The sequence below is a fragment of the Dipodomys merriami genome, unplaced genomic scaffold (assembly GCF_024711535.1).
Source record: "Dipodomys merriami isolate MVZ:Mamm:240054 unplaced genomic scaffold, mDipMer1.0.p SCAF_70, whole genome shotgun sequence".
In the NCBI taxonomy this organism is placed as follows: Eukaryota; Metazoa; Chordata; class Mammalia; order Rodentia; family Heteromyidae; genus Dipodomys; species Dipodomys merriami.
Window position 1 is genome coordinate 281275 of NW_027206291.1, and position 22707 is coordinate 303981.

The 22707-nt window shown below is 56.8% G+C and overlaps 2 protein-coding genes across 2 annotated transcripts; one reads left to right on the forward strand and one right to left on the reverse strand.

The window, feature by feature from the left end:
- Positions 1 to 12709: 12709 nt before the first annotated feature.
- LOC138817561 (DAN domain family member 5-like) lies at positions 12710 to 15163 on the reverse strand. The gene is made up of 2 exons (XM_070008022.1): positions 15020 to 15163; positions 12710 to 12955 (listed from the first exon to the last, which is right to left on the reverse strand). The coding sequence occupies exons 1-2, from the start codon at positions 15161 to 15163 to the stop codon at positions 12710 to 12712; spliced, it is 390 nt and encodes a 129-aa protein (XP_069864123.1).
- A 4448-nt stretch (positions 15164 to 19611) lies between these two features.
- LOC138817773 (large ribosomal subunit protein mL64-like) lies at positions 19612 to 22649 on the forward strand. The gene is made up of 2 exons (XM_070008437.1): positions 19612 to 20348; positions 22280 to 22649. Exons 1-2 carry the CDS (start codon positions 20008 to 20010, stop codon positions 22596 to 22598), a joined length of 660 nt encoding a protein of 219 aa, XP_069864538.1. The 5' UTR covers positions 19612 to 20007; the 3' UTR covers positions 22599 to 22649.
- The last annotated feature ends 58 nt before the right edge of the window (positions 22650 to 22707 follow it).

A 22707-nucleotide genomic window follows, 5' to 3' on the forward strand; every position in this document is an offset into this window, starting at 1 on the left:
CAGGTCCCTCAGGGGGCTCTAGATCACAGAAACCCATAGTGTGTGTGTGTGTGTGTGTGTGTGTGTGTGCACACGCACACACCAATGCTGGAGTTTGAATTCAAGGCCTGGGCACTGTTAGCGTTTTCACTCAAGGCAGATGCTCTACCACTTGAGCCACAGCTCTACTCTCAATTTCTTGCTAGTTAATTGGAGAGGAGTCTCTTGGCTTTGAACCATGATTCTCAGATCTCAGCCTCCTGAGTAACTAGGATTACTGGTATGAGCCGCTGCTGCCCCCCCCCTTTGCCAGCCCTGGGGCTTGAACTCTGGGCATGGGCACTGTTCCTGAGCTTCTTTTGCTCAAGGCTAGTATGCTACCATTTGAGCCACAGCACCACTTCAGCTTTTTTGGTTCATGTGGTACTGAGGAATCGAACCCAGGGCTTCATGCATGTTAGGCAAGCGCTCTACCACTGAGCCACATTCCCCGCCCCCCTTTTCCTTTTTTCTTGTTTTGTAGCACAGGCTACACTCAAATCTCCTGCCTTACCTCTCCAGTGCCAGGATTATAGGTGGACACTACCAGGCCCAACGGTTCCAGTCTTTCTTGTAGGCCTCCTAACTCTGAACTTCCAAAGTTGAAAGGAAGATATGCTGTGTGTGGTTGTGCATGCCTGTAATCTCAGCACTCAGGAGACTGTGACAGGAGGATCTAGAGTTTAGAAGGGCTGGAGAATCTGGATCAGGGGCAGAAGGAGAAGCTGTTGGTGACCCCTGGGGTGAGTGGAGATGGTGCCCACAGCCTCCAGGCACCTCATGTCAGGACAGGACCGACTCCCACCTAAATTCCAGGTGCTGCACGCCTGCCGGGCCTAGAAGCTGTGGCAATTCTCAGCTGTGTTGTCTGGTTGAGGCGCTGGTATCTGTGGGTGTGTGCGCGCATGCGTGTTTATGTGAGTATGTAGCGGCCTGTGGCTGTGCCCACTGAACCCCTGTATGCAGGCTCATGTGTGTGTGTGTGTGTGTGTGTAAGCATCCCTTACAAATATCGTGGTCCTTTGGGCTGGGAAGGTGGCTCAGTGGTAGAGCGCTTGCCTTGCATGCCTGAGGCCTTGGGTTCGATTCCTCAGCACCACATAAGCAAAAAGAAAAAAGCCGGAAGTGGCGCTGTGGCTCAAGTGGTAGAGCACTAGCCTTGAGCTGAAGAGCTGAGGGACAGCGCCCAGGCCCAGAGTTCAGGCCCCACGACCGGACCCCCCCCAAAAAAAAAAATATCGTGGTCCTCATTTGTCCCTAAAGCAAGGTAGGTGACAAGCTAAGGGTCCGTGATGTCTGCCACAGGTTCCAGTGGCATCTGGGGACAGACAAGGCACACAACCTGGGGCACAGCCAGGGTCTGTGTGTTCTAAGTATACACATGGGGGGGTGTCTGTGAGCCAGATGAGTGTTTTGCAAACACTACTGGGCACAAGACTGTGGGCACTAGGTGGCACTAGGTGGGCACAAGACTGAACACTGCCCTGGGATGAGCACTCCATGGGGTGATGGGCGGGAGTTCAGTCTGACAGGAAGTGGGGGCCATGGGAACCCCGGGGTGAGTGTGTGGGTCTTCCTGACCCCTAGGGCCTGCTGGGGGCAGGGAGTGCTTAGATATTTGTGACAGGGATATCCCAGCATGCATCTGCGTCTCCCCATATGTCCCACAGTGTGGGTGGCCAAAGTGGGTGTTCTACAAGGGTCCTAAGAAGCAGAAAGAACCGGACAGTGTGGCTCATGCCTGTAATCCCAGCTATTCAGAAGGCTGAGATCTAAGCATCCCAGTTCAAAGCCAATCCTGGGCAGACAAATCTGAGACCCACTTCTCCCTCACAATGAACCACCAAAACACCAAAGCAGAGTTGTGGTTGGAGTGGTAGAGCGCTAACCTTGGATGAAAAAGTAAGCAAGAGCGAGAGGTCCTGAGTTCAAGCCCAAGTCCAGACAAGAAATGAAAAGAAGGCAGAAAAATGTCTGTGGCTGGCACTGGGGGGGGACTCTGTCTAAGATGGTACCCCTGGGGTACCCAGATGACCAGAGGGGGCACATGGAAAAGGGTGTGGTTCTTCTGCACGTGTATGTGTGTGATTCTGAGTGTGTCACCCAGGTTGGCCTGTGGGGCTGTGTGTGAGCGGGAAGGAGGGAGGGGGCTCTCTGGGGCCGTAAGGTTGTACATCTGTCTGTCTGTGTGTCTGTCCTTTGGGCTTGTCGCCATAGTTGGCCTGACCGCTGCCGCCGGCCGCCACGGAGGGAGGGAGGGAGGACGCAGCGGGGCCTGGGGAGGGAGGGAATCGATATGTCCTTAAAAATTCAAGGGCTTCTCGTAAACAGAAACTTTTAACACCGGTTAAAGTTTCAGCCTGTGAGGAGGGGGAGGGGGCTCCCGGAAGGACAGGGCAGGTCCAGGAGTGGGGGGCATGAAGCAGAAAAGGGCTCCACAGGGGTTCAGAAAAGGGGTGATCTCGATTGTGGGGTGCAAGCATGGGGAACAAAGAGGAGCCAGGAGGGGAGGGTGGGTAGGAAAGGGTCTGGGGGCTTCAAAGGAAGAGGAGGCGGAGACAGGTGGGCTTAGCAAGGCTTGGATGTCCGGCAGGAGAGGGGAGGGGAAGATATTTTGGGGATCAGGGTGAGGGGACACTGGCTGTGCTAGGACCCTAGATGAATCTGGAGGCTGGAGGCTTGGGGACCTCTGTGGGTGTGGGCGTGGGTGTGGGTGTGTGCATGCACGCGCCAGTGCTAGGTCTGAACTCAGGGCCTGATGCCATCCCTGAGCTTTTGTGCTGAAGGCTAACACTTGAGCCACAGCTCCACTTCTGACTTTTGTGGTTGTTGTTTTGGTTTTCTTTTTTTCTTCTTTCTTTTTGGTAGATAATTGAAGGTAAGAGGCTCCAGGACCTTCCTGGCCAGTCTGGCTTCAAACCACAATCCACAGATCTCAGCCTCCTGAGTAGCTAGGGTGACAGGCGTGAGCCATCAGTGTTCAGCTTTGAAGATAGGTTTTGGGGGCTTAGTGGCTGTAGGTGAGGGGACACTGGGTGTGCTGGGCACCTGTGTGAATCTGGCAGGAGGCTTGGGGGCCTCTTGGGAGTCAAGGGGGCTCCTTTTGTCCTTCTGCAAACAGCAGAAGCCCCCCAACCCCCATCCCACCTTGTCTTTATGCTGACTCCACACAAAGCCCCCTCCTCACTGCCAGCTGGGAGGGCTCCCATGGGAAGGCAGAGAGACTGCTGGGGGGGGACACCCCCACTTTCTCCTTGTGCCCCCCATAGCCCTGATCTTAGGGCACACCTGGCCCTGGAGGGATGGAGGGGGGGCTGCTGTCAGGGGGCTTGGCACAGCTGGGGTTCCACAGCTGGAATCCCCCCGCATTCCTCCCTGGCGGAGCTGCCCACCTGGCCGCAGCTGGCAGCAGGTGCGTTCTTTGCCATGCAGGTGTGGGGGGAGGGGGAGGCGGGAGAAGTAGGCGCATGGCACTACCTGGCTAGGATGCCAGGAGCCGTGGTGGGGGAGGGCTGGAACATCTGGGCTCTGGCAGCTCTGTCCCAGGCCACGGAAGGTGGGGCAGGCAGAGCCTGGGCCCCAGGGCTGCTTGGCAGCTGGTCAGGCCTCTCGGGGAGGTGGGCAAAACACTTGGCATGGAGAACTAGGCTGTAGGTGCTGCCAGGCTGAGAGAAAGGGGTGTTCTGAGTCTATCTGTCTGGCAGGACTGGGATCCCTATTTCCTAAGAGGGTCCCTTTGCGTAGCCCTGCAGACCCGGGATCCTAGCCTTATATCCACTGCCCCCCCCTTCGGGGCTGAGAGCCCCAAACTGGGACTGGGTGCAGATTCCCATTTCTGAGGCACACCTGGCAGGACTCTCATGGCCACATGGCACACATGTGGGGACAGGCAGAGGGCTCCCACGCCACACCCACTGGGGTCTCAGCAGCACAGGCAGTCAGACACGGAAACCCACCCCTCCCCCTCTTCTTCCGCCTCCCCTCCTCCTCCTTGTTTTCCTCTCCTGCTTCTTCTTCCTGTTCTCCTTTCCCTCCTCCTCCTCCTCTCTCCCTCCTCCTCCTCTTCCTCCTCCTCCTCCTCCTCTCCCCAGCCAGGGTATCACACAATGTACAGAATCACATACACACAGGACACATCCACGAGCCCCCACACCTTCCAGCACGCGTGCACGCGCACACACACACACACACATACACATACACACACACAGCCCCACAGAGAGTTCTGCACAGATCTTCCTACAGCCACCCACACTGACAACCACCAAGCCAGACAGGTCACACATGGACATGTTTGTCCTCACAGAGGTCCCCATCGACACTGGCTCCATGAATAATAAAGACAGACACACACACACACACACACACACACACACACACACACACACACACACACCCCCATCACAGACACTTAAACGTCCTCAAAATCATGCCTAACAAAGCACACAAAAAGTCACCCAAGGACAGGCTGGGGGCGTGGCTCCACCGTAGGGGGCGTGGTTCCACGGCAGGGGCGTGGTCCCTTGCTGGGGCGTGGCTACCACCGTATGGGCGTGGTTTATAGCAGGGGTCTGGGGACGTGGCTCCAAGGTAGGAGGTGTGGTTCCTGAGTAGGGACTTGGCTCGCTGTGGGGGCGTGGCTCCACAGTAGGGGCGTGGTTTCGTAGTAGAGTACTTACCTAGCTTGTGCAAAGCCCTGGGTTCCATCTTCAACACCTAAAATCGTTACTTAATTAATTAATACCATAGCTAGGCATGGTAGTCTCTGTCTGTGATCCCAGCTACTGGTTTGACTGAAGATCACAAGTTCAAAGTCAGCCTGAGCTACCGAGTGAGCCCCTAGCTCAAAAGTAAAATTAGAACTGGGGATGTGGCTCAAATGGTAGAGTGTTTGGCAGTGCGAGGTCCCAAGTTCAAACCTCAGTACCACCACGACGGCATAAAACAGACTTCATCTCAACCAATAAGAATTGGGAGCAGTGGTGTCTGCCTGTTGCCTTACCTACTCAGGAGAAAGATTCAGGCCAACCCAGGCACAAATGTAAGAGCCCATTAGAAAAAAGTAAAAAGGTCTGAGGTTGTGGCTCAAGTGGTAGAGCACCTGCCTAGCAAGCTTAAGGCCTGAGTTCTGGTATTTTCAAGTAAATAATTTTCTTGCAGTACTAGAGTTTGAAGTCAAAGCTTTATGTTTGCTAAGCAGGTACTCTACAGCTTGAGCCATATTTCCAGCCCCAATAAATGAAAGAAAGAAAAACAATTGTGCCAGTACTAGAGCTTGACCTCCTGATCTCAGCTTTTTCTTTCTTTTTTCTTTTCTTTTCTTTTTTTTTTTTTTTTGGGGGGGGGGTCAGTCATGGGTCTGAACTCTGGGCCTGGGCGCTGTCCTTCAGCTCTTCAGCTCAAGGCAAGCGTTCTACCATTTGAGCCACAGCACCACTTCTGGTTTTCCGGTAGTTTTCACTGGAGATAAGAGTCTCCAGGCTGGCTTTGAACTGCCATCCTCAGATCTCAGCCTCCGGAGTAGCTAAGATTACAGGCGTGAGCCACCAACCCCCAGCAGCTCTCAGTGTTTTCTAGCTACTGGGAAGTCTCAGCTCTGAAGGATCAAGGTTCAAAGCCTGAAGCCAAACTCCTTCTCTAACCAACCAGCAAAAAAAGCCAGACTGGAAGCATGGCTCAAGTGGTAGAGTACAGGTTGAGCAAGTAAGCAAGTCCTGAATTCAAGCCCTGATACTGGCACCAGAATAAATAAAAATAATGTTACTTCTGAAGAACAAGGACTCTTGGTCACATACAAAGTGATTTTGCATCCAAACACCCCCAAATCAGAAATGAGGACACATAAGCCATTGACAGCAGCTGCACAGGCGGACACACACACACACACACACACTCACACGTGCTGCTCAGCCAGCCAGGGCCTCCTCTGGAGTTGGGGAAATATTTCATTTGCAGTCAGCCTGAGGAGACCCACCCGCCCTGGAAACCTGGCCGTGGGTCTTGAATGAGGCCTCTGTGTGCGGCCACTGGGGCGGCCGCCTCTCTGCTGTCTCAGGGTGTAGGTGCCAGAGGGGGTGAGGCCACACTTAGTCCAATGTTCAGCCATGTGTATTAGGTGCTGGGGCCCAGAGCCTTCCAGGGCTACCTAGCTACAAGCCAGAGCCCTCCCCCGCCCTCCCTCCCACCCACCCACCCACCCAACTTGTCCCTGCTGTTTCCAGAAGCTACTCCCCAAACCTAAGGTTAGGGAAGGAAGACAGAGGGGAAGAACAGACTGTCTTGGTGGGTATTATATCTGCCTGTGTCCCAGCTCAGGCCGATGACACTCCAGCACACCCCAGGAGTCCTCTCCATCCCTCTGATGACGTCTGAGGTGGCCGATGAGCAGTCCCAATCTTTGGTCTAATGGCATCAAAATAGATCCACTGTCTGGCACCAGTGGCTCACGCCTGCCATCCCAGCTTCTCAGGAGGCTGAGATCTGAGGATCACAGTTCAAAGCCAGCCCAGGCAGGAAAGACTTTTATCTCCAATAAACCACCAAAATGCCGGAAGTGGGGCTGTGGCTCAAATGGTAAAATGCGAGCCTTGAGCGAAAGCTCAGGGTCAGTGACCAGCGCCTGTGTTCAAACCCCAAGACTGGCACCAAAATAAAAGCCATTGTCAGGCTTCAGCTCCACGCAGAGTTCCACAGTATTGACTGGGCCGTCCCATGGTGGCACCCCACTGTCCCCCCCATGTAGCTACAGCAATGCTGCATCCCTGTGTCCGCACGAGGCCGCTGGCCGGCTCCGGCAGCCCCACACGCTCCCTGCAGCTGTGCCGGCCTTGCGGCCACGCAGAGTCACCACTCCGCGAGGTCACAGGCAGGGAAGCCGCCCCAGGGTGGGGCCCACAGCTGTCCCAGATCCCAGGAAGCCGGCTCGCAGGCACAGACCACTGCTCAAAGCCACTCCGATGGCACATGCCCAGGGTCTCCCTGTGGCAAGTGACAGAGCCATGTCCCTCCCATGGCCACAACGCCCACAGTCCCCCCTGGAGGCAGACAAGGGCATCCTGTCACAGGGCCCCTTAGCCACCCCAGCAAGCCACCAAACTTGCTGATACAGCCCTCCCCCCCCCCACGATTGTCCCTAAGTCGTCCCCCCCATCTCAGAGCCTGGGATAGAGCGACTGACAGCCCCTGTCTCCCCTCTGGAGTAGAGTAAGCCTAGCAGGGCGGGGCTCATGGAAGCGCAGCTGTTGGTGGTGGGTGCCAGCCCCCATCTCATGAATATTCATCAGCTGGGGATCTCCTGAACCTGTAGGGAGTCTGAGGTCCCAGGCAGCTGGGCACCCCTGTTCTGTGCCAGGAGCAGGAGGCACTCAGGTGAGGGGGGCTCTGCGAGGCCCCCACCGTCCTCAGAGCGCACAGCCCATTTCACACACGAGCTTGTGAACACAGACCTCCTCACACTCATACTATCCACACAAATTCACAATCGCACCGACAACACACACACACACGAGCATGTAAACAGACACACACACAGTCACATGAACTCACAACCACAGCCTCCCACCGCACTCACACACCCTGACACACACACTCACACACGCGCCCACAACCACCCAGACACACATCATTACATCCAAACCACACCAACACCACAGTTCCATGCCCTGGGGCACCGTCGCCCCCAAGCCCCGCTGCAGACAACCGCTCTGTGTGTGAGTGTGACGCCCCTGTCATTTCACGGATGGGGAAACCACGGCGCCCTGTCTTTTCACGGATGGGGACACTGAGGCACGGGCTCCCTTCTGACTCCCAGCAGAGGCTGCAGGCGCGCGCCCCCTGCCGGCCCAGCCTCGCCAGAGCGCGCGGGGCGGCGGCGGCGGCGGCGGGCGCGCGCGCACGCGCGGGGCGGGCGCGCGCCTGACGTAACCATGGCATCCTCTTGGCACGCGCGGGGAGGGCGGGGCGGGCGCGTTGCCATGGCGCCGGCGGGGCCGCGTGAATGGGGCATTGTTCACCCGGGCGCCCAGGGCCCAGGGGCTGCTGCTGTCCCGGGACCCACCCGGATCCACACACCTGGAGCCGCGGCCCAGGGAGGGGGGGAGGCAAGGGGGAGGGCGGAGACGGACAGAGCTCGAGGTGCGGGGCCATGGCGGCAGAGCGGTGGCGGGAGCCCCGCGCTGAGGAGTTCGGGGGGCGAGAACGGAGATAGCCAGCGGGGAGGCGACGCGGGAGAACGCGCGGGGAGACCGCGGGGGCGGGGGATGGAGAGCCGGACCGGGGGGCCATCGCCCGTCCCCGCACCCCGGGACTCCCGCAGACACAGTGACACCTGGCACACGTGCGCGCAGACACACCCACGGCTGTGCCCGGAGCCAGGACCCGGGCCGGAGGGACACGCTGTCTGTCCCATGAAGACTTTGGCGGGCCTGGGCGGCACCTCCACCCGCGGAGCGCAGACTCGGGCGACCCAGGCTCCCCGTCCCCCCAACCCTCTCGGCCTGACACCGACACCGCCTTCCCTGCCCCCTCCCCCGGATGCTCGGGGTCCCCTGGAGGGGAGGGGTGTGGATCGTTGGGGGTGCCGGGTGCAGTTGTCCGCGTTTGAGCCCGGGGCAGCTGATGGACACGCCCGTCTCCCGCCGAGGGAGCTGAGGCCCCGCCCCACCTCCATGGAAAAAATGGTTGGGTCAAGCCAGGCCACCTCGGGCCTCGGACTCTGCCTGGTTAGGTCAGCCCAGTCCAAATCTGGGCCAAGGGCGGCCCCTGGTGGCCATTTGCGGGCTCTGCAGCCATTCTTCTGGGAGGATCCGGTGGTGGCCCAATGAGGAGTTCTAGGCCTTGAGGAGCCCCGGCATGGAGCAAGCCAGGAATGAGAACCCGGAGCCAGAACGCAGAGCCCGAAATACAGGTCCCCGGGGTGAAAAATCCATCCAGATCTTCCTTGGGACTGTGGATGTAGCTCAGGAGGCTTTGAGTTCCTCAGCACCAAAAAGGGGGGTGAGAGGGGGGCTGAGTACCAACGGCTCACACCTGTCATCCCAGCTACTCAGGAGGCTGAGATCTGAAGATTGTAGTTCAAATCCAGCTCGGACAGGAAAGTCCATAAACATCATTTTTTTTTTTCCGGTTGTGGGTCTTGAACTCTGGGCCTGGGTGGGGCGGTGTTCTTCAGCTCTTCAGCTGAGCACTCTACACATGAGCCACAGTGCCACTTCCAGTTTTCTGAGTGGTTTAATGGAGATGAGTTTCACAGACTTTCTTGCCCGAGCTCGCTTTGAACTGTGATCCTCAGATCTTAGCCTCCTGAGTCGCAAGGATGACAGGTGTGATCCATCGGCACCCTACTCCAAGAACATCTTATCTCCAATAAACTACCAAAAAGTCAGACGTAGAGCTGTGGCTCAAGTGGTAGAGTAACAGCCTTGAGCACAAAAGCTCAGGGACAGCACCCAGGCCCTGAAGCCTCAGAATCAGTGCCAAAAGAAGGAAGAAGGAAGGAAGGAAGGGGAAGGAGGGAGGGAGAGAGGGCAGGAAGGAGGGATGGAAAAGAAGGATCCAGATTCCAGTGATCCCAAACCCCAGAATTCGGATTAAAACAGGCAGGATCTGGAATCTAAAGATTTGCCATTCCATAATCCAGACCCAAGAACCTGTACTCTTCAATCTAGAGCCCACAAGTCTAAAACCCAGTACAAAGAATTAGAGCACTGGACCCAGAATCCAGAGCCCGGAGCCTAAAACCTAAAGACCAGCTGGCAAAATCTAGAGCCATTAAGCCCTCCTGGGAACTCTCGGAACTGAGGGAAGCTTCTGCTCAGAGTTCTTGCCCGAGACCCTGGGTTTCATCCCCAAACATGCACTCCCTCCCCCGCCCCCCAAAAAAGAACTCTAGATCTGAGCAGGGCAGTTGTGGTTGGTGAGAAAGGTACAGACTGTGGGGGGGGGAAATACATATGGATCATTCCCTGACACGCACACACGCACGTGCATGCACACACACACACACCACTTTGAAAGGATTCCACACAGAGCTCCTACACCCCTAGACATGTAGCCTGTAACTGTCAGATGAACAGCCCCCACTCCCTTGGGTGTACACCCACACTCACCCAGGGTCACCTACAACAACACAGGTGCACACCCTGCAGGGTCACCCAAACAACACACCCTCATCTGCACCCCACCTGCCACAGCTGTGCCCCCACCTTACGACTCCTAGAGATATCCGGAACCCCACAACTCCCAGCCTCCCCCCCCCACCTACACACTTGGAGAATTGTAGAGATTGAATTGGGTGTGTGCCTACACACACACACACACACACACACACACACACACACACACAGTCTCCCTCAGTGCAGAGAAAATCCAGGTCTTGACAGCCAGGCAGCTTCCTGGAAAGGGGACCCACTGGGGACAGGGCTCACCGACACCCCCATATCAACCACAGCCCTCCCTCCAACCAACACCTCCCCCCCCCAGCCTGGCCGGCTGACGGGCTTTAATACAGATGCCAAACTCATAATTGTAACTGAGGGTGACAGGTCACCTTGAGCCCCAGATGCTCGCGCAGTGACAGATGGCGTTGGCAAACCTGATTAGCGGCCCCCCATGCCAAAGCCTGTGGCACCTGCCTCCCCGCCCCTCCCCCTCTCCCCCAGCTCTCATTACCCACCCATTACTGGGCCTGGGGAAGGGACGGGGGGGGGGAGCGGCTGGCACTGCCCGGGAGGGGGCAGGGACTCTAGGGGCCCTCTTGGCACCAAGGTTCCCAGCTGGTTTTCCTGGCTGCCAGTAGGTGGGTACAGCTGGGGGGGGGGCGGGCAACCACCTCCTCAAGGCCAAAATGGAGGAGCCAGAGTTTGAGTTTCAGCCTTCAGTCGCTTCCTGGGGGGCTTGACCACAAACTGGGGAGACAGGAGGGCGTGTTTCTCTGGGAGCCCTGACCACCTCTCCCTCTTTCTCCTCCCCTGGGCTCGGGGAGCTCATGGGAACCGTCCCTAGGCCCGTTCCCAGCCCCCCCTCCAGCCCGGCGCAGGGGTCAGAGGTGGTAGGTTCCCACGCCCCAGTGGCCCATCTGTTTCCTCCGTGGGGCCCCTCCTGCGCACCCTCACCTGGGCCTGCCTTCCTGAGTCAGGAAGAGGAGCGCCCTCCCCCCAGCGGCCCCGCCCCCAGCGGCCCCGCCCCAGCAGCGGCTCCGCCCCCAGAGGCCCCGCCCCCAGCGGCCCCGCCCCCAGAGGCCCCGCCCCCGCAGCGGCCCCGCCCCGCAGCGGCCCCGCCCCCGCAGCGGCCCCGCCCCCGGCGGCCCCGCCCCCCGCAGCGGCCCCGCCCCCAGCGGCCCCCGCCCCCTCGGGGGGGCATTTGAAGGCGAAGGCTGGCGGTGCCACATGTCCTCCTGTCGATGCCAGACGCGCCCATCTGCCAGAGCCCTGCTTCCAGCCGTCCGCAGCCAGGCCGCCCTGGCACGCAGCAGGGCCGGCCGCAGCTGGGCGCGGGCCCCCCACGGCCCCAGCTCGGGAACCCCAAGCGGAGAGGACAACACGCGCACGGCAGCGACTGACCCACATTTATGGCTCTCGTGGAACGACAAGCTGGCACGGGGCTGGGCCGGGACGCAGGTGCCCGGGAGGGACGTCAAGGCAGCCGGGGATCTGGGGAGCCGGGAACCGGCTGGGGTGGGGGGGGTTCCATTGGCCGGCTTGGTGCTTTGGTATCCTTGGGATGGGGTCAGGGCCGTGGGTCCAGATCTGGGTGGGGCTGTCTGTCCTCCCTGGAAACCCGGAGTGTGTCTTTGACTGATTCTGGAAAAGGCCACTGGGCTCAGTGGTTAAGATTGAAACTCAGGCTGGGGGCGTGGCTCGGTGACAAAGCGCTTTGCTGAGCACATGCCAGACCCCGGGTTCCGTGCGGCGGGGGGGTGGGGGGGGAGAGAAAGAGAAGAGAGAAGCAATACGAATCCCAGCTGTGCCACAGACGGCTGTGTGACCTTGGGGGAGTGACTGACCTCTCTGAGCCTAGCATCTTCCTATGTGTCATAGTTTGGGGCTAACCCTATCTCACTGGGCTGTGTGGGTGACGGGCGGGGGTGGGGGAGGTTCACAGGAGAAAGCACCCGTCAAAAGCTTTACCCACGACCTACACAGTGATTGATCAGCCAGCCCGAACGATTGCTATTTTTCTCTCTCTCTCTTTGGTGCTTGGGATGGCAACCGAGGCCAGGGTGCTAGGCAAATGCTCAAGCTGGAAGCCACGCCTCCTGCTTCTAGGCCACGCCTTACTGCTGAGCCACGCCCCCACGGGTGAGCCACGCCCTGTCTGTATTCTGTGTCCGGTCTGAGCCACGCCCCCAAGGCTGAGCCACGCCCTCAACAGTGAGCCACGCCCCATCCGTATTCCTTGCTTTGCCTGGGCCACGCCCCCACGGGTGAGCCATGCCCTGTCTGTATTCTGTGTCCTGTCTGAGCCACGCCCCTAGTGCTACGCCACGCCCCCAGCCCACAGAGAAGGGGTTTAGGGCTGCGTCTCGTGTCCCCACGTTCCCCCCCCGCGGCGCAGGGTGAGGGCTTCGGGGGGCCGGTGTCCATCTGTCCTTGCATCCTTGGTCTCTTAACCAAGTCGTTCCTCGCGCCGGTTGACGTCATGGTCGTCGGGATCCCTGTCTCTGCCGTCTGTCGGTCCGTCCCCGACGCGCGGGTCAGAGCTTGGGGACGCACTGACACCCCCGGACCAGCTCGGTGGACACCTTCACCCGCCGGCGCCAGGCTGGGCCGCCCGCGCTGCACCACAGCACCACCGGCACGCGGCGGCGGCCCGCCGGCTCGCAGCTGCTGCTGAGGCCCCGCGCGGTGGCGCCCGAGCCGGGCACGTAGAGGGAGGAGCATCGGCCAAAGCAGAGGCGATTGCGGATCCGGGCAGGGGTGCAGCCGGGCCTCGAGAGAATCTGGGGACAGAGGAAGCAGGAGCTGGGGTGCCCAGAAGCCGCACCTTCCCACTCCCACCCCACCCTGGCAGACACGGGGCGGGGGGCGGGGGGAGGACCGCCCAGGGCGAGTCGCCCAACCTCCCAGCCTCTGATTCCTCACCAGGAACCCAAGAAAGGCTCAGGTGTGTGTGTTGGCGGTGGGGGGCGGCTCACACCTGTAATCCCAGCTACTTAGGAGGCTGAAATCCGGAGGATCTCAGTTCACCACCAGCTTACGAAGAAAAGCCCATGAGACTCCATCTCCGAAATAGGTAGCCAAAAGCTGCCCTGGAAGCATGGCTCAAGTGATAGAGCGCCAGCCACGAGCAAACAAGGCCAAGTTCCTGAGTTCAAAACACACACACACACACACAACCATACTATGTTAGGTAGTGATTTGTATTTCAACAATACAAAGCAAGAAAAGAGAGAAGGCAAAATAATATCAAAATGAACTCCAAGCAATAACAAGAGGTTTTTCTTCTTTGTTGCTGTTTGTGTTCTTTTTGTCTAGTTTGTTCATGTGTCTGTCTTTGGGAGGTAAAGGGGAAGTACAGAAATGGAGGGCCAAAGGGTGAACAAATGCAGCCCTGGTACTCATTAGACACTACGTGGAAAATGAACTCTGCAACTTGTGGGTAGGGATGCGAGGGGAAAACTGGGAGGGAGGGAGAGAAGGGGTGACATTGTTCGAAAAGAAATGTATTCAATACCTGACTTATGTAACTGTAACCACGCTGTACATCATCTTCCCCACCCCCTGCCCCAGCCCCCATCCTGGAGCTTGAACTCTGGGCCTGGGAACTGTCCTTGAGCTAAGTGCTCTACCACTTGAGCCACAGTGCTACTTCTTGTCTTTCTCTGTGATTAATTGGAAGTAAGAATCTCACAGACTTTTTCTGCTTAGGCTGGTTTCAAACCACAATCCTCAGGTCTCAGCCTCCTAAGTAGCTCAAGTGGTCGAGCACCAGCCTTGAGTGAAAAAGCTGAAAGACAGCTCCGAGCCCTGAGTTCAAGCTCCAGCACAAAATAAAGTTAAATAAGATAAATAAAAGATGGAATTCATGGAGTGCTGGAGGACACTTGAGTCAGGTGTCCTTGTGCGCCCTCTGGTGGCCAAATGGAAAATCAGCCGGAGGAAAAGGGGTGTCCAGAAGTGGGGGACAACCACTCTGACTCAGCAGCAGGAGTGCCCCATGTTTTGTGTCAGTCCTAGGACTTAAGCTCAAGGCTGTCCCTGAGTTGCTTTTTTGTTTCTTTTTTTCTTCTTCTTCTATCGTGGGTCGTGGGGCCTGAACTCTGGGCCTGGGCGCTGTCCCTCAGCTCTTCAGCTCAAGGCTAGCGCTCTTCCACTTGAGCCACAGCTCCACTTCTGGTTTATTTTTGATGGTTAACCAGAGATTAAAGAGCATCAGGGGCTGAACATGGATGGCTTACACCTTTAGTCCTAGCTATTCAGATGGCTGAGATCTGAGGACTGTGATTCAAAGCCAGCCCAGGGGCTGGGGGTTTAGCCCAGCGGAAGGGTGCCCGCCCGGCGCTCACAAGGCCCTGGGTTTAGTCCTCAGCCCTGGGGAAAAAAAAAAAAAAGCTACAAAGCCAGCCCAGGCAGGAAAGTCCCTAAGACTCTTTTCTCCAATAAACCACCAGAAAAACCAGAAATAGTGCTGTGGATCAAGTGGTAGTGTGCTTGCCTTGAGCTGAAGAACTGAGGGACAGCGCCTAGGCCCAGAGTTCAAGCCCCATGACTGATTCACACACACACACACACACAGAGTCTTACAGACGTTCTTGCCAGGCTGGCTTCAACACTCCATCCTCAGTGGGATCTTAGCCTCCTGAGCAACTAAGATTACAGATATGAGCCACCAGCACCAGGCCTCTCTCTGCTCCATTTGAAGAGGAAGCTGAGGCTCCGCACCATTTAGGAGAAGACAAGACCTGGATTTCACTCTGGGTCTGGGTCCCCACCGCTCCCCTTGGTGCCATCTGGGATGCTGAGGCCTGGCCCTCTCCTCCCTCCCCTCCCTCCAGGCCACTCACCTGGATAAAGGACACAGCTTTACAAGTCTCACGGGTCACTTCCCGTGGGTCCAGGGGTAGGGACACAGCAGGGGCCACTTCCTGCCCCTGCCGCAGCTGGCTCGTCCTCAGCTGCCTGGATTTTTGCAGCCTCAGGAAAGCCATCCAGGTACCAAAGGACGACCATGGCTGCAAGAGGTTGACCCAAGGCCGGGTCTGATTGGTAGCAACCCAAGACTGATGGGGGTTCCAGAATCCAGGCCTCCCCGAACTTGTGGGCAGCCAGACCCCGCTAAGCAGGCCCAGGAGAGGGATCAGCTGATCGCAGAGCATCTGTTTGGCTGGCTGGCTGGCTGGCTGTTGGGACTGGGCTCAGGGTCCCTAGCAAGGGACCCTGCTGTCCATCTAGTGTGTGGAATCTGCACCCTCTTGAAGAAATGGCTTTAAATCATTAGGACCACCTGGGCAGCAAGGGCGGCTTCTGTGAACTCAGCCTCCAGGGGAGGAGATCTGAGCCTGCTGGGTTCCCCAGCTCCTCCCTGCCTGCCGGGGGGTCCCAGGGCTGGGGCTGCAGTGTGGGGGTTCCAGGAAATGAAAGCAAATCCAGGGACAAGGGTTAAGGGTGTCCCAAATCCTCCTCCCCCAGGACAATTTAGCAAAATGACACTCTACAGCCAAGGTTGTTGGGGGGGCGTGTTTTAATATTTATTTGTAACTTCTTAGCTGTGCAACTTTTTTTTTTGTTTTTTTGGTTCAGTCGTGGGGCCTGAACTCTGGGCCTGGGCACTATCTCTCAGCTCTTCAGCTCAAGGCTAGTGCTCTACCACTTGAGCCACAGTGCCACTTCTGGCTTTTTTCCTTTTGCTTATGTGGTACTGAGGAATCGAACCCAGGGCCTCATGCATGCAAGGCAAGCGCTCTACCACTGAGCCACCTTCCCAGCCCTTAGCTGTGCAACTTCAGGCAGATGCTTTAACCACGCTAGAGCCTCAGCCCCTTCTTTGGGGTTTTATAATTATTATTGTGTATATGTGCTGAGGCCTGAATTCAAGGCCCCAGACTCTTGCTTGGCTTTTCCCTCAAGACTAGTATTCTACTACTTGAGCCACAGCTCCACTTCCGGTTTTCTTGTGGTTGTTCACTGGAGATAAGAGTCTCACTGACTTTCCTTCCTGGGCTGCCTTCGAACCTGGATCCTCAAATCTCAGCCTTTTCAGTAGCTAAGATCATAGAGCATGAACCACCGGAGCTGGGATATTATTAATTTTGAAGCCTGGAATTCCTGATCTTCCTGATCTTCCTGCCTCACCTTCCTAAGTACTGGAATTACAGATGTGCACCACCACACCTGGCTCTTTCTGTAATATTTAGTTGATAATAATTCATACCTCTGATTGTATCTTAGGATTGAAAGATAATTTTAAAAAGGAGATTAGATGCTGGGGAAGAAACCCCTGGCTTTCTGCATGAGAAGCAGGTGATTTATTTTGTGTGGTCCAGTCCGGGGGCTTGAACTCAGGGCCTAGGTTCTGTCCTTGAGCTGTTTTGTTCAAGGCTAGCACTTTACCACTTGAGCCACAGCTCTACTTCTAGCTTTTTGTGGTTAATTGGAGATAAGAGTCTCACAGGCTTGGGGTTGGGAAGGTGGCTCAGTGGTAGAGTGCTTGCCTTGCATGCATGAGGCCCTGGGTTCGATTCCTCAGCACCACATACGCAGAAAATCCCGGGAAGTGGCGCTGTGGCTCAAGTGGTAGAACGCTCGCCTTGAGCTGAAGAGCTGAGGGACAGCGCCCAGGCCCAGAGTTCAGGCCCCATGTCCCACAGAAAAAAGGAAGGAAAGAAGGAAGGAAGGAAGGGTTTGCATGCAGGTGCTGCAATTTTTTTTTTCAGTTGACTGCAAAAAAAAGTCATGAAAAACGCGATGATTTCAAAGTGTGAAGTGCTAGAATGGGCCTGTGACTGGCAGGGGGGACGGGCCTCTGTCCTGGGGGTGGGGGTCAGGGCAGGCCCTCTGGGAGGAGGTCAGAGATGGTGCTGGAGGCGATGGGAACCGGGCCGTGGGAAATGCGCCCCGCCGGGTGCCCGGCTCCGAGCGCCCCGGGCGCCTGCGGGGCGGGGCGCAGCTCGCACCCAGGTGAGGAGCGGCTGGGCGGCCCGAGGCCGTGGGAAGCGGCGGGGCGGGCGGGCGGGGCCCGATCGGGGGCGGGGCCTCGCGGGGGCGGGGCCTGCCCGCGCGCAGCCTGCAGGTGGCGCGTCGCGAGGGGCGCTCGCCCTCTGGCGGCGGCTGCCGGGACTGCTTGGCGGCCTCAGGCGGGACACCTGCCGGGGCCCAGCAGCACCCCAGATCCTCCCCCAGTCCTTCCTGCTGCTGTCCGCTGCACCCGTTCTTTCTTTCCTTTTTTTGGGGGGTGGGGTTGGTCGTGGGGCTTGAACTCCGGGCCTGGGCGCTGTCCCTCAGCTCTTCAGCTCAAGGCGAGTGCTCTACCTCTTTGTAATTGGAAATAAAAAAGTTTCATGGACTTTCCTGCCTGGGCTGGCTTTGAACCGAGATCCTCGGATCTCAGCCTTCTGAGTAGCTAGGATGACAGGGCACCCAGCATCCGCCTTTTTTTTCTTTTTCTCTCTTTTTTTTTTATTCCTGGTATGGAGTCTTAAATTTAAGGACTGGGTACTCTCATTTAACTTTTTTTGCTCATGGCTGGTGCTCTACCATTGGAGCCACGTTTTGCTTTTCAGCTTTTTTGCTGGAATTGGAAAGAAGAGTCTCGTGGACTCCTTCTGACAAGCTCCCATTAATGTCAGGTGGCATAGTCGTTCACAAAAGGACGTTTGTTAAGAGTCCAACCGCAAAGTCTCACATTCAGGAGGACAGAAGGTGGGCTGTGGGTGCAAGAATTGGGGGAGAAGGGTGGAGAGTGAATGTACAGGAAGGTAAGGGCTTCAGTCCTGCAACAGAAGAAAAGTTCTGGGGCTGGGAAGGTGGCTCAGTGGTAGAGCGCTTGCCTGCCATGCATGAAGCCCTGGGTTTGATTCCTCAGCACCATATACACAGAAAAAAGCCTGATGTGGCAGTGTGGCTCAAGTGGTAGAGCACTAGCTTTGAGCAAAAAGAAGCTCAGAGACAGTGCCCAGGCCCTGAATTCAAGCCCCATGACAGGCAAAAAAAAAAAGAAAAAAAGAGAAGTTCTGGAAATGGATAGTTGCATATCAATGCAATGAAGCCATGAACTATACACAAAAAATGGTCAGGGCTAAGAGCTGGCTCCAGCTGAGGCGGGGCCTAGCTCATTTCGCTGTTGCCCAGCATTGGGGGCATGGCCCAAGCTGTAGAGGGTGTGTGATGATGCCCCCAAAAGAATATAAAATGTGAAAATAGAAACAGAACAAAATTATTGATTAACAATGCTTGATAAGAAATGTACTCATTATCTTGCCCATGTAATTGTAACTCCTCTGTACAGTGTTTTCACAATTTAAAAAAGAAAAAAGAAAAAAGAATAGGGCCAAACTTGAAAGGCAGGATCTCCCTGTAGAGAAAAGACTCCAGGCTAAGTCATTAAAAAGATCCAAAGATAAAGGCTGAAGTAATTGACTGAGTTTAACACGAATTACTGGAATTGGGTGAATAACAGCAAAACTCAGAAAGAGCCAGAAAACCTGGAAAGTGGTTTGATTCGGGATGTGATAAGAAGTGTTGGAATGTGGTTTTTGCTTGGCGGACTTACTACTTTTGCTTAAGAGACGATAATTGCTATTTCACTAACTTGCTTCTTTGATGGGAAGATGTGGGATAAGGACTTATGGCTTTGGTTATTGAAATGACTGGAATCATAATCGCCATTTTGTAATCACTAACTGCTAGCTCTGCTTCTGTAACTTTGCCGATGGAGAAACTATCACTGGCCACCTGTGAGTGGTCCTGTCTCCTCCCACCCCACTCCCACACGCCCTGGAGCTTGCTTTTAAATACCCTGAGCTATTTGACTTTATTGCTGTCCATCACTGTCTTGGTGTAGTGAAGGGAAGTCACCGCAGCTAATAAAGGTTCCGACTCCTTTCGCTGATCATGGGTTCCAGTGCCACCAGCAAGTACCAAGCCTAAGACCAATCCCCAGTACTGGCATGTGTGAGCGCGCGCACACACACACACCAATAATAATGAAATAATGCTTCCCTGACCTCAGTGGGCAAAACACAGTTACAAAGTATGTTCTATAAACCTAGAAGAACCCACATGGGAAAAAAAGGAGATTAAGTGAGAAAAGTAAATTGTACTCTGACACAAGCCTGATACATTCCATGTTAACTGAAAATATACTTTGTACTTTGTTCCCACGGACTGACTGCAGGTAAGTAACAAGGCATGGAAAACTGGTGGGCAAACATAAGTTCCTTTCCTCCCTAACTCCCTTTCTCGTTCCGTGTTTTGGAGGAACGTGCTGGAACTCACTATCCTTCTCCCTCTCTTGACCTGGTGCTGGGATTACTGGAACGCGTAACCCTGCCGGGCCCGTTTGATTTGTTGTCTTCTGTCTGTGTGCTGGGATGGCACCTGGCTTCGTGCATGTTAACCAACCACTGCGCTGAACTAAGACACTGACTTTGATTTTAGTGTCTTGCGGTCAGTGTGTGTGCCAGCCAGTCCAGGCGCGAGCCGCCAGCTCCTGGCGACGGTTTTCCCGCCTTACTGTTGATGAACTGAGCAGGGTCGGAGCTGCAACCCAGGACCGGAAGTGGCGCTGCGGCCCAAGGGGTAGCGCGCTCAGAGACAGCGCCCAGGCCTGAGCTCGAGCCCGGGACAGGCACGCACAAAAGGAACACACGACGACTGCCAACACCACCGACGGAGTAAGACGTGGACACTGCGTAAAACACAGACTGCATCCAAAAGCCCCCTTCGCCGGAGCCGCGGCGCGGGCTGCCCCTCGCGCTGCCGGGCCCGGCGGCCGTGCGTGAGCGCAGGCAGCGCCGTGGGCAGCCGGCCGCCCGCGAGGACCCCGAGGGCCAAGATGGCGGCGCCCGTGCGGCCCGCGCGCGGCCTGCTCGGGCTGGCGGCGGCCTCTGGCCGCGGCTACCGCGCGCCCGCGCCCCCGCGCCGCTCGCCCGGGCCCTGGTGGCCCGACCCGGAGAACCCTCTGACCCCGAAGTGGCAGCTGGGGCCGCGCTACGCAGCCAAGCAGTTCGCGCGGCACGGCGCCGCCTCCGGGGTGGCCCCCGGCTCGCTGTGGCCGTCGCCGGAGCAGCTGGACGAGCTGGAGGCCGAGGAGCGCGAGTGGCAGCCGAGCCTGGCGACCATGCAGGAGTCGCTGCGGGCGCGGCAGCTGGCCCAGGAGCAGAAGCGGCGGGCCAGGTGCGTGCGCGCGTGCGCGGGGGTCTGCGCATGCGCCTGCTTGGGGGCCGCGTCTGCCAATGTTTTTCTGTGCACGGCCGGGGCGCTGAGGATGCGGCTGGGAACGAGACAGACTGTGTGTGCGTGTGCGTGTGCGTGTGCGAGTCCTGGGGCTTGAACTCAGGGCCTAGGAGCTGTCCCAAGACAGACTGTGTGTGTGTGTGCGTGCATGTGTGGGTTTGCGTGCGTGTGTGCGTGCGCGCACCAGTCCTGGGGCTTGAACTCAGGGCCTAGGAACTGTCCCTGAGCTTTCTTGCTCAAGGCTGACACTGACCGCTTGAGCCACAGCTCCGTTTCTAGCATTTTGGTAGGTTATTGGAGATAAAAAGAGCCTCACGAGGGCTGGGAAGGTGGCTCAGTGGTAGTGTTTGGCTAGCATGCATGAGGCCCCGGGTTCAATGACTCAGTACCACATACACAGAAAAAGTCAGAAGCGGCGCTGTGGTTCAAGTGGTGCTAGCCTTGAGGAAAAAGCTCAAGAGTTCAAGCCCTGGGCCTGGCAAAAAAACGTTATAAACGTTATAAACAAAGTTACCTGCCTAGTCTGGCTTCTAACCATGATCCTCAGATCTCAGCCTCCTGTGTAGCTAGGATCAAAGGAAGGTGTGAGCCACTGGCTCACAAAACAGACAAGTTTCAGACAGCCACTGGATGGGTGAGGAGTGCATGTCAGGATTTTGAGGTTCAGGAACTCTATGCCTTCTCTGAGCTGGGCCCTGGATAACTCAGCATTATTAGGGGTACTTCCACTATAGGGAGCAGTGGGCACAAAGGTCCTGAGGTAGAATCATTCCTTAAGGCACATCCAGGAGGCTGTTGTGGGATGGAGGAGATGGGAAGTGTGGGCAGTGGGGTGGTGGGGGAAGTCGGGGATCCAGAGCAGGCGTCAGAGATTCAATCTAAGTGGAAAATGGAGACATTTCCATGGTCATGTGGCCTACAGCACTACCTTGGGGGAAGGGCCAGGTTCTTTGTTGCTGGGAAGTTTACTTTCCCTGTCTCCCTGTAGCCTTGGGAGACAAAGTGCATTTTAGAGTTAAGGAAACAGCAGACCTGGGAAAGTGGAGTCAGGTGTCCTGGATCTGAGTCCTGTTAGCAAAGAGAAAAAGAGTGGGTCTCCCCTATTTGCTCATCCTGAGCTGATGCCGTGGCCCTGGGTGCATGCTTCCTCCAGTGTCAAGTTCCTAATCCTTAAAATGGAGCTGCAAGGTAGCTACAGACCCACAGAGCTGGAGGGAGTCAGTCTGTTTCTTGCCTTCACTCCTGTGCCTAGATTTGGGCTGGTATACACTGCGTGTTCAAAGAAGTCTGGGGGTGGTCTGGGAACGTGGCTTAGTGGTAGAGTGCTTGCTTAACACGTATGAAGCCCTGGGTTCCTCCGTGTCACATAAACAGAAAGGCTGGAAGTGGCACTGTGGCTCAAGTGGTAGAGACTTGAGCAAAAAGCTCAAGGACAGTGCCCAGGGCCTGAGTTCAAGCCCCAGGTCTGACTGGCAAAAAAAAAAAAAGTCTGTGGGACATAGCAATACATGCTCTGGAGAACCCTAAGGCATACAGTTAGTGCTCAGAGAAGTCTGTGAGCGTGCAGTGGTTTTTCAGTGATGTCTGGGCATACAGTAGGTTGCTCGGACAAGTCTAGAGCATACAGTAAGTGCTCAAAGAAGTCCTTGGCACACCGTCAGTGCTCTGTGAAATGTTCGGGACATACCGGTGCCCAGTGAGTGGAGCATACAGCAGGTGCTCGGAGAAGTCTAGAATGAATGGCAGGTGGAAGGCTGTGGCCCCTGGGAGTCATTGGGGCTTGGCCTACCTTGTGGGGAGAGGCAGGCTGTGGAGGAGGCCGTGGGGAGATGGGGTCCGTCCGCCCTCACCCCCACCCTCCTCTCCCGCAGGGAGCAGCACATCGCAGAGTGCATGGCCCAGATGCCGCGGCTGATTGAGGACTGGCGACGGCAGAAGCGGGAGCGCTGGGAGAAGGCCCAGGCCGACAAGGAGAGGAAGGCCCGGCTGCAGGCCGAGGCCCAGGAGCGCCTGGGCTATCACGTGGACCCGAGGAGCGCCCGCTTCCAGGAGCTGCTGCAGGACCTAGAGAAGCAGGAGCGCAAGCGCCTGAAGGAGCAGAAGCAGAAGCAGAAGCAGGAGGCGCGGGCTGCCGCTTTGGCTACCGTTGCAGCCCAGGACCCAGCAGCCTCTGGGACACCCAGCTCCTGAGCTGTGCTTTCTCAATAAAGGCCTGTCCCCGTCCCCGTCCCCCGCAGCAAAGGGCTCTGTGGCTTCTCTGTTCCTTCCCCAACACCCGGGGGACGGGAGTCCCCACAGA